Below are 11173 nucleotides of genomic sequence, written 5' to 3'. Positions count from 1 at the left end.
AACAAAGGAAGAAAAAATGGGGAAAGAACAGAGAATGAGAGATTGAGAGATAGAGACAAAAAGAGAGAGAGAGGGGATACTCATTTAAAATTAATTTGTATATAACTGATAAATTTTATATAACCATGTACCTAAGTTAAAATTAGGGAGGGTAAATAAGTTTTTTATGTAGTATAGATAGGTAAAAATCTCTATTTTTATGTAGTAGTTTTTAAATATGTAAATTCTTTTTATAAAAGGAAACTTTTTTTATGTCCAAATTCCAAAAAATTGGTTAGTTTGATGCTTTCTAAGAGAAAAAGATTATAGTAGTAGATTTTTCTTGTTCCAAAAGGCCAATGACTTTCACTTGTCATTTAACACCACGCTATCGTCCGGAACTGAGATTCCATAAACCCCTTAAACCCCTTAGCCGTAGAATGACCATAAGGCTCTTCAGATATGCTCGTTTTGTTGGTCATCCTTTCAAAATCTCTTCAAGATTCATATGCTCCGAGAATAACCTTGTTTCATTGGTAGACCCAGAACTGAGATTCCCAGAAAATGAATCTTTTCAACAAGAAAAGAAGATGGGTGGTTCATTTTCAGTCCAAGAAATGGATTCAATCTTGGGTGCTGAAGTTATCTCCAAAGATGAGATTGGTAAGTTTTCAGATGATGCTTTCTTGATTATAAATGCTATAAGGAAGGGTAATGATGGGTTTGGAGAGAGAACTGAGAGAGTTGTTAGGCATTTTAGGGAAAAGCTCAACCCTGGTTTAGTGGTTGATGTGTTGAGAAATATACATAACCCTGAATTGGGTGTTAAGTTTTTCATGTGGGCTGGTAGACAAATTGGCTATGTGCATAATGCATCTGTTTATGATGCTTTGTTGGATGTAATAGGGTGTGATGTCCCATTACATTTTGTTCAAGATATAGGAAAAAATGATAGGGAAGTGCTTGGCAAGTTGCTTAATGTGTTGATAAGCAAGTGTTGCAGGAATGGGTTGTGGGATTTAGCATTGCAGGAGCTGGGAAGGCTCAAGAATTTTGGTTACAAGCCCTCGGCGGCCACTTATAGTGCTCTGATTCAGGTGTTTCTGCAAGTAAATAGATTGGAGACTGCATCTTTGATATACAAGGAGATGTCAGCACTTAACTTTAAGATGGACAAGCGTACATTAAATAGCTTTACGCGATCATTGTGCAAAGTGGGTAAATGGAGAGAAGGCCTTGATTTAATTGACAAGGAAGAGTTTGTGCCTGATACAGTGATTTATACTAATATGATTTCAGGATTATGTGAAGGTTCCCTCTTTGAAGAAGCAATGAATTTTCTCAATATAATGCGGACTAGTTCGTGTATCCCTAATCGTGTAACCTATGAAGTTTTGCTTTGTGCACTTTTAAACAGGAAAAAACTTGGTCGTGTCAAGAGAGTTCTTAATCTTATGATTTCTGAAGGTTGTTATCCAGGTCAGAAAATATTTAATTCTCTTGTACATGCATACTGTAGATCAGGAGATTACTGGTATGCCTATAAATTGCTCAAAAAAATGGATGGCTGTGGCTGTAAGCCAGGATACGTAGTTTACAACATATTGATTGGTGGTATTTGTGGCATTGAGGAGTTACCAAGCAAGGATGTGCTAGAATTGGCTGAAGATGTGTATAATGAAATGCTAAATGCAAGACAAGTACTGAATAAAGTCAATGTGGTCAATTTTGCACGATGCCTTTGTGGATTTGGAAAATATGAGGAGGCTTTTAATGTTATTAAAGAAATGATGAGCAAAGGTTTTATACCTGATGTCAGTACATACTCGAAAGTTATTGGTTTTCTTTGTAATGCCTCCAAAGTAGACAAGGCATTCCTGTTGTTCCAAGAAATGATGAGGAATGGAATTATTCCAGATGTTTATACTTACACAATTTTGATTGATAGCTTTTGTAAATCTGGCCTTATTCAACAGGCTCATAATTGGTTTAATGAAATGATTGAAAAGGGTTGTACTCCTAATGTAGTGACTTACACAGCTATTATCCATGCTTACCTCAAGCAAAGGCAAATCTCAGATGCAAATGAGCTCTTTGAATTGATGTTAATGCAAGGATGCGTTCCAAATATTGTCACTTTCACTGCTTTGATTGATGGATACTGTAAAGCTGGACACATAGAGAAGGCTTGCCAGATCTATGCAAGAATGAAGGGGAGTCTAGATACTGCTGAAGTAGAGTCGTACTTCAAGGTTGATCTTGATGGTAATAAGGAGCCAAATGTCGTTACATATGGAGCTATGATTGATGGTTTGTGCAAAGCACATAGGGTGAAAGAAGCTCGCAATCTTTTGGATGTCATGTTAATGGAAGGATGCGAGCCAAATCATATTGTTTATGACGCATTAATTGATGGGCTTTGCAAGGTGGGTAAGCTAGATGATGCGCAAGAGATATTTACCAAAATGTCAGAATGTGGATATAGTCCGAGTGTTTACACATACAGCTCTCTAATTGATAGGCTATTTAAGGATAATCGTTTGGATCTTGCTATAAAAGTCTTGTCTAAAATGCTCGAAAGTTCTTGCCGCCCAAATGTCGTTATATACACAGAGATGGTAGATGGCTTTTGTAAAGTTGGTAAAATAGATGAAGCTTATAAACTTATGTTGATGATGGAAGAAAAGGGGTGTCATCCAAATGTTGTGACCTATACTGCAATGATTGATGGATTTGGCAAAGCTGGAAAAGTGAGTAAGTGTCTTGAACTCATCGAAAGGATGGGTAATAAGGGTTGCGCACCAAATTACATAACCTATTCAGTTGCAATAAAGCATTGTTGTGCTGCAGGACTTTTAGATGAGGCTCTCCAACTTCTTGAGGAAATGAAACAAATAAGTTGGCCGAAACACATGGCCAGCCATCGTAAGGTTATTGAAGGTTTGGAAAGAGAGTACTTAATCAGTCTGGGTCTTTTAGAGGACATGGGCAACAAAAATTCTCTTCCAATTATTCCAGTTTATAGGGTTCTAATTGATAGCTATCAAAAAGCAGGAAGACTTGAATTTGCCGTGGAGCTACTTAAAGAGGCTTCATCATCTTTGCCATTTTCAAATCTTGATAAGAAAATGTACTCTTCCTTGATCGAGTGCCTTTCTGTTTCAAACAAAGTTGAATTGGCGTTTGAATTATATGTAGACATGATAAAGAAAGGTGCAGTTCCAGAGCTTACGGACTTTGTTAACCTCATTAAGGGATTAGTAAGCATGAATAGATGGGAGAATGCACTTGAACTCTCCCAGAGCTTGTATTACATGGTCAGTACCTCTTCGTTTCAGCTCTGTCTTTCAATAGATATAACAAATTATTTGTTGGTTTCATATGTATTTTGTACGCTTTATAAGTTTTGAAGTTCTGCAGTTAACGTTTCCAATGTGGTCCGTGTTGACATAATAAACTAAATCCAATAACAGAAGGAGCTGGTAGAACTAAACCTATTCCTATAAACATAAGAACAGAATGTTTCAGATTCATAATATTCATCATCTCTAAGATAGGAAAACTTCGTTTTGACTCTTGATTTAGATCCCAAGTGTTAGAAGTAGGAAAGAACTGTATTTTTTTTTTTTTTTGGTAATTAAAAAAGAACTGTATATTTATGTACACATTCCAGTAGATTCTACCTAGTGACTTTAACGCCGTGAGAAGCAGCTCATATGTTTATCTGTGTACACTCTTTAAAGTACATGTTCTTGTGTGGTTTTAGTGTTCTTAATCCACTGAAGTTGCTATGTTCTTTGTTGGTTTCTGAAGCCTTTGCGTGTAATTCCTTGGTAAATATATGTAAATGTTGAGGTTCTTCCTTCACTTCCTTTTTCTACCATTCTTTTTTCCCAGTTACATGCATCGAAATCCACCACCATTCGGCTCCTTTAAAGGTCAAGAAATGATACGTTGAGTCTATCTCATTATGAGGCACTACCTGTTGGCACCTGATATACATACTTGGAGCTGCACTAGTTGACAGGCTGCAGTTTGACCTTGTTATAACCAAGTAAGTAGCATATACACAAATATCACAATCTCACTAGCTTTGCAAATTATTCTCGTCTCTATTTTTGATACATTTATTTGACGTATACTTGATTGTTAGCTTGCTATTAGAGTTTCTGGTTTGTGTTTCCCATGTGTCTGTATTATTTCAAATATTTTCATCTACCTTTCATTTTTATATAGCTTGAGGAAATTGACGACCATGGCAGGATTCTATGCCTAGCTTCAACGTTGGACCATAGGCATCTGAATGAATTACTTACCCCCACCCCCCAAAAAAAGGAAAAGATATTCGAATGAATTACTTGCTACAAAGAAGTTGGGTCGTACAGTTTACGATGGCTTTCTTCTAGCAGTGTTGGAGAACAGTCAAAGAGGATATTATGAAAGCGATATCGCCAATACCGTACTATAAGGAAGCATGAAAAGAGCCTCAATTCTTCTTTTATTGCGAAATACAAAAGAGCGAATGGGCATCAACATTAAGAGTCTACTGGAAAGCATCTATAAAATTTTTGCATGTTGCTTTCCGTTTTGACTTAAGAGAATGTTAGACTCCATTGTTTCAACGTCCCAAAATGGTTTTGTAGAAGGGCGACAGATACTTGAAGCGGATTCAATTGCAAATGAGCTTGTGGACTAGAGATCAAAAACTGGAAAAGTAGGTGTGCTTTGCAAGCTGGATTTGGAAAGGCGTATAACCACATCTATTGGGTTTTCAGGAGTATGTAATGGGGAGATTGGTTTCAGGAAAGACATAGACTTTTGGCATATCCACATTGAGATTATTAGTTTTGGTCAACGAGGTTTTGCCTAAGGCAAAGAGTCCCCTTGTTTCACATGCTATTTTTTTGGTTAAGAAAGCATTGGACAAGATAATGAATAGGGCGACAAGGGTAGGTTAGTTCAGAGGCTTCAAGGGCAACGGAGGAGGCAAGATAGCATACGGGCGTACCACCTACCATTCGCAGATGATACAGTAGTGTTTTAGTGTTAGAATCTAAACAGATCTCTTCTATGCTTCTAGGCAGTCTCAAGTTTGAAGATCAATTTAGGGAAGTATGAGATCTTTCTGGTGGGTGAGATTGAGAATATTGGACAGCTAGCAGACACTTTTTTTTGATGATGCTAATAGATCAGCCCATGGGCATCTTGATGCTGTCTTGGTATGAAACGATGCTTTGAACACACAAGGGAGGATGAATCAAGTAGAAGTTTCAATATGGGTCAAGAAATATGCTGAAATTATGCAAGCAGCTTGGTCTGCATGCTATGGAGTACAAAGATGATCTATTAAAGTTTTTTTTACGCATTGAAAAGAATAGGTTTGATAGAAATTCTAGTTCAGTGAAAAGCCCTTTGCCGAAAAGGTAGAGTAGCAGAAAGCTAAAGCAGCTATTGGAATTCAATGTTAAATTTGGTGAAAGCAAGAATAGAGGTAGAAGTTTTGTCACTGATAAGAGATGAAGCCGAAAATTTTCTATTGGAAGTTTGGAAATTTAGGGCATTACACAATAGAAACAAAAGGATGATGATAATACTAATGGTGCATAAGTGGAATTCCGATATATTTTGCTTCACTAAAACAAAGCTTAAACATTATAATTCTTCAATCATCAAACAAAATGAGGGAAATCGATGGATGAATTTGTTTGAAATAGAGGCTCAAGGTAATAGTGGGGTATCATCATTATGTGGTATAAAAGGAGATGAGACTGTTATGACAGCTTCTTAGGTATCAATACAGTTTCTGTATGGATGGAAGAGCTTAACACTGGCTTCAAATGCTTTCTTACTAGAGTATGGGCCTTGTGATAGAAAAACAGTCGAGAATTATGGAAAGAGATTGCAGCTGTAAGAGGATTGAATGAATTGTTCTGGGTCATTGGAGGTGATTCTAGTTTTGTAGGTTTGAGGATGAAACAATTAGTAGATCTAAAAATGCTAAATTGATGAAAGACTTTTCTAGATGCTAAGAGATTAGGGTGCAAATCATTTAAAAAAATAAGATAAGGTGTGAACTGCAGAAGAGCGCATACATTAAGGGTGCAAATTACAAAAAATACATGGTTTAAGGGAAATAGGGAGGATGCTGCTTCGAGGATCACTTCATGCGTGAAGCGATACTCACCAAAGAAGAGAGCGCTTACAATGAGTAGCCAAATAACTCCAAAAAGAAGTAGTTGATTCTTTGAATTTCACAACATCATGCAATGAGCAACTAATGTCCTCCATTTATAATGATCAAAACATGATTCATATTCTACACCTATACCAAGAAACTGGAATTAATGGAGCCGCGTGTCCTTTTGCTGTATGTGCGTGCTACACAACAATGTAAATACTAGAAGGCTGGCACATCAGTTGGCACAAGTGCTACAACTTTTATATGTAAAATTGACAATTTTTATATTCCCTGGTTATTTCGCGCATGTGCACTGACATTAATGAGAAAAATTGACAGAAGTCCACCACATATGCGCCTATATTTATTCATACAACCTGGCATAGATCTAGCTCATATGCCAACATTTATGCACAAAATTGATAGAAGTCCATCACATATATGCTAGTATTTATTCATAAAAGTGGCAGAGACCCCGTGCATGTGCTGTTATGCTCCACTGTTGTAAACCGTAGCAACTTTTTTTTATAATCCGAGAAATCCCTGAGGGTCAATGGCCAATGACTTGAAAATCGGAGGATAATGGGCCTGCCTTTCTACCCTTCTCTACTTAAATATTAGGCTTTTGTCTACGACATGGTACAAATCCGTGACATGCGCCTAACCTACACATCACATATACTTAACACTAGATTAGAGCCTTGGGGGCTCAGCCAATAAGAAATTGCTTTCCTGGGTTGAAATGGTTTCTACATTTTGGTGTTTTGTGGGACTAGAATCACTTGCTTCACTTATGCATCTAACGATTTTAATGCCTCTTTTCACATTATTGATGTCCAAAACACTTAGTTTCATCAGTTAGACATGTATTCTTACACATCTACCGGAAATGCTTCGCTGATTTACTCCATGAAAGATGTGCAATGAAATGTTTTCACACCAATTTTATTTGACCAGGAGACAAGTCAGGGCTCCAATCCAGTGAAGGAATATCCACTAGGGATCAAAACTTTGTTAAAACTACTTACTTGATTCTCCTTGCGGAAAGCACAAGAACATTCCAATACTTGAGTCATGGGGCAAGGAAACCTTCTTTTATTGAGAGATTCCTCAGGTTTCACAACCTAAAATTCTCCCTTTGTTGCAATTCTTCTATATGAATGTGTGTATGTTTTCTCTCTTTTTGGTTCTTTCTTGTGTGGAAATGACTTCGTTAATGTTGGTTAATTAGTAAATGTTTAGTGCCTATAAGAATGGAGCACCATTATGGGTTGACGCAACCCCCATAGCTAGCAGAAAGTAAATTCTTACACGTCAAATTTGAATTCTTAATTGTAAGAGATCTCTGCTCAAATGTGGCTGTTTTTGGGAAAATATTAAATCCTTTTCTGAAAATATTCTTTAAGAGATCTTTTTCAATGTGGCTTTTGCATTGTGAGGATTAATCATGAATTGACTAGTTTTACGCTGGTTGGCCGCATACTGCAACCCTCCTTTATCCGAGCTTAGATCCGGCAATGCGACCAAGTTCATATAGGCAGAGTTTGGACTCATATAGCCGATCCCATTTGCTTGGGGCTAAGGCGTAGTTGTTGTTTCTATATGGCTTTTGTAGAGCAACTTATCCGAAACTGCTCTATTCCAGTTCTGAATATAATAATAAGAGATCTATTGCAGCTCAAAATGTGGCTGTCGCATTGCAACTTATTCAAACACTCTAACGATTGAGAATATGCTGAAATGAGAGTTTTATAAAGCAGTATGAACCTTGTGGGCCTTGTAACAACTTTGATTCCGTTTTTGTTTTCATTTTGACACAATTTCTTTGATTCTTAGCGCATCTTACATTTTTACATATATTTGTGGACATGTTTTCTATTTTCTAACTTCGGGCTTTTGTTTTTGTATTGCAAAGGGTTGCACTTTGAATATGCTTGTAATGGAAAGAAGTAATACAGCAGTGCTTTGTTCTCCAAGGCTTCAAGGTGTGGTCATGTTGGATACAATATGAAGGTTGTGTTCCAACCCATGTGATGTTCTAGGTATGAACGCTTCGATCCCCATTCAAATCTTCCTGCCTTCTCCATCGTTAAAATAAAAGTGGAAAGGAAAAAGAGACCGTTGCATTTCTTTATTGGTAAGCTCTTAAATCAATTGTTAAAACCAATCAAGGCCACGAAGGGCAATTACTTCTTTACTATCATTACGATGTGTGCAAGGATGTATTCATGAGTAGGTTAATTTGCTCTGTTTAACACAATTCTAGTTAATCTCTTTCTATTTTCCTACTTCTTTTGTGTTGATGTGGTGTCCTTCCAGCTTGCACGCGCTAATCCACCAGACAACTTGCTATAAGCCACATGCACAGGTGATGATTACTCCCTATCTGTCTCTATCCACAAATACTAGTTAGTCTTCTGTCGTGACTATTAGGTTGAAGCAAATACTTAATGTAAAAACCTGATAATTCCTGGTCTACAATTTCGTTGCTGCCTTGCTGGCAGCCAAGGTTCTCATACCTGCATTTACTCTTGGAATAGCTCCGTTTTATATCCCCTAGCTACTGCTGTGATAACTTAAGCGGCTCAAGGGAGGAGGGGGTATGCGAACAAAATATTGCCTGAAGTATTAGTTGAGATTTAAACTTATGTCATTTTAATTTACAAGTATCCATGAGTGGCGTGGTCATTTTGTCTAAACTGAATAGCTTGTATGAAATTGATCAAAGTCTAAGCTGGTCAATGTCATTTGGCATATTAGATGCAGGCATATCATTATATGAAATATCAATGAAAAAACATTTACCAGCATTCTTGCAGATAAAGATGCTTGTGTGTCTGCACGAATATAACTCACATATATATAGATACGTGTTGAAAGAACAGAGTTGTTTCTCCTTTTGTTATGTGCATTTCCAGCACCCACATAGTGCTGGACGTCTCTTATATAGATAGATGTCATGTCATTCCAATAAGAGAGTGTTATTAAAGGTAAAATGGGAATGATAGAAAGGTGTCAATCTTTTTGGAGAGGGCTAAAAGGGAAAGAGTGTCATATAAAGTAAAATGGAGGGAGTATTATTATTTACGTTTGTGGTATAATTGACAAACTGGATCAATTAACTAATTCGCTTGTTCCTAACTCTTTCCCCTTCCCCTGATGTATACACTGACTGTAGTTCACACAATTTGATCTCCCTCGCAATATAAGATAGTTATGTAAGTTCATACAATTTGGTTCCCTTTTGCAATATAAAATGTGTATGTAAAGTATCTAATATCTGTTTTTAACATTATCCAACAGGAACTTTGTTTGCTGCTTGATGGCTATTGAGACGAATTTGCCAAAAAATCCTATTTATTTTTCAGCAGGTTCTCTCTTAATCTCCTTTACTTCTTTTTATTATATCTTTGAGGAATTCTTGGCCCTTCTTGATTCATATTAAAGAGACGAATTATGTCCATTATTCTTTTACGCAAGGCCTGCTCTCCTAGTCCTTCTAATAGATTCTGCTTTGTTAGATGTGGTTTGGCTAGACGATGGGGACACGTCGATGTCAACTAAAACACCCAGCAGAATCTGGTTTGATGAGAACCCTGCTAGGTTTTTTTCTTTCTCATTTCCTCCTAAATTGGTATAGTTTCATTCTATACAAGGTGTTTCTTATCTCTATCTACTTGTACGCCATTCTAGTCCTTTAACCCTTTGGTTTTCTTTCAAGTTTCAAGGATTTCATGGTGAATTTTCATGCTGAATGACTCCTAGAAATAATCAATTGATATTGTTGGCTTATGATGATGATATAGTAGTAATACGAAAGTTTCTGATATTTTCTTTTCCATCTCAAAAGTATTATCTATTTGTTTTCTTTTGGAGTACTTCCGATCCAGTTATGTGTCTTGTATTATCTATTTGTTTTCTTTTGGAGTACTTCCGATCCAGTTATGTGTCTTCTTCTGTTGTTACCTTTCTAATGTAGTAATTGATCTTTCAAAGAATCTAACTTTGCCTGTTTATTGGATGCTTGTGCCAGATTCATCAAACCTTTTACTACACACCCTGATCTGAGGAAACCGTGTATCTTGTCTAGTTTCTGTCACGCAAGGATTAATACTCGGTACATAGCGGTAAGCCCAAGATGGTGTTACTTAAAGAGAATTGAATTAGATCTGCAGATTCAGTATGTAATCCTGCTTATATGAGTGTCTCCATTCCGTAATCTACGTTGAAGCTGGTGTATCGTACGCATTTCTAAGAAGTTCTTTCTGCCCAAGCTGCAAGTTTATGGTTTCAGGAGTTGACATGGAATTAGTTGATTGTATGTGAGAATCAAGTCTTTTTAAGTATGTACTCGCATGCCAAAAAGAAACAGTACCAAAGAATTTGTCCATCAGAAATGTTGAAGTGTGTGACCGTCTCATCTAAAAGCTTAAGCTGTTAGAGAGAGAGCACTTCTATTTACTTAATTATGTCTTCAACAAGAAAGAGCTTATGATCACATAGGAGCAGAATATCATGAAGTTCAGTTTGCTCACTGTTGAGAGGGGCTTGATACCATGAGCTCAGAAGTGTAGCTCTGTCACTAGGAGAAAATGCATCTCTTTCTCTTAATAAAGGTTGGTTTTATTAATGTTGTTAATCTCTCGAATGATTAGTTGAGATCATCTTTAGTTGCAATCAATTTAATAATTTTTCTAGTTTAAAGTGGAATGCCCTCATGTATCCGTCCTGGCTATACATCTGAGCTAGTAAAATTCTGCTGCATTTAATTAGCAGGAGATAAGAAGCAAGCTTCTGAGGTTATTTATTCATGAAGAATTTGAAACTTTAATACTTCATTAAGGACTGATTACACTATTTTATTCCGGAAGTCTTAAAGCTTATTGCTATGACTTGGACGATCCATTGGTACTTGACTTCTACCAGCTTGCTTGTCAACATTTTGTTTGGTTGAACTGTTGAAGCAACAAGGCATCTGCAATAATAGTACTGTTTCTCTGAGTCTCTTCTGCACGC

General features: G+C 36.8%; 1 protein-coding gene across 4 annotated transcripts; it reads left to right on the top strand.

The window, feature by feature from the left end:
• Positions 1-272: 272 nt before the first annotated feature.
• LOC107791906 (uncharacterized) lies at positions 273-10655 on the top strand. 4 transcript variants are annotated; one of them, XM_016614053.2, is made up of 8 exons: positions 307-3296; positions 3877-4033; positions 7115-7271; positions 8073-8199; positions 8477-8525; positions 9461-9528; positions 9679-9760; positions 10191-10655. In XM_016614053.2, exons 1-2 carry the CDS (start codon positions 339-341, stop codon positions 3913-3915), a joined length of 2997 nt encoding a protein of 998 aa, XP_016469539.1. In that variant the 5' UTR covers positions 307-338; the 3' UTR covers positions 3916-4033; positions 7115-7271; positions 8073-8199; positions 8477-8525; positions 9461-9528; positions 9679-9760; positions 10191-10655. The 4 variants fall into 4 exon arrangements, with proteins under 4 accessions (XP_075110783.1, XP_016469539.1, XP_075110778.1 ...); XM_075254677.1 differs by having other exon boundaries at positions 9679-9791; XM_075254679.1 differs by lacking the exon at positions 9679-9760.
• Positions 10656-11173: the final 518 nt, after the last annotated feature.

This window comes from Nicotiana tabacum, chromosome 1 (genome assembly GCF_000715075.1).
Source record: "Nicotiana tabacum cultivar K326 chromosome 1, ASM71507v2, whole genome shotgun sequence".
NCBI classification, from domain to species: Eukaryota; Viridiplantae; Streptophyta; class Magnoliopsida; order Solanales; family Solanaceae; genus Nicotiana; species Nicotiana tabacum.
The sequence above is the reverse complement of the archived record's forward strand: the minus strand, read 5'-3'. Positions and strand labels throughout refer to the sequence as shown.

What these genes read in the sequence shown, in the direction of transcription:
- LOC107791906 (XM_075254679.1), top strand. Translation starts at nt 339, where the DNA reads ATGACTTTCACTTGTCATTTAACACCACGCTATCGTCCGGAACTGAGA. An exon ending in CCCAGAGCTTGTATTACATG is followed by an intron (nt 3,297 to 3,876) that starts GTCAGTACCTCT and finishes CTTTTTTCCCAG; the next exon opens with TTACATGCATCGAAATCCAC.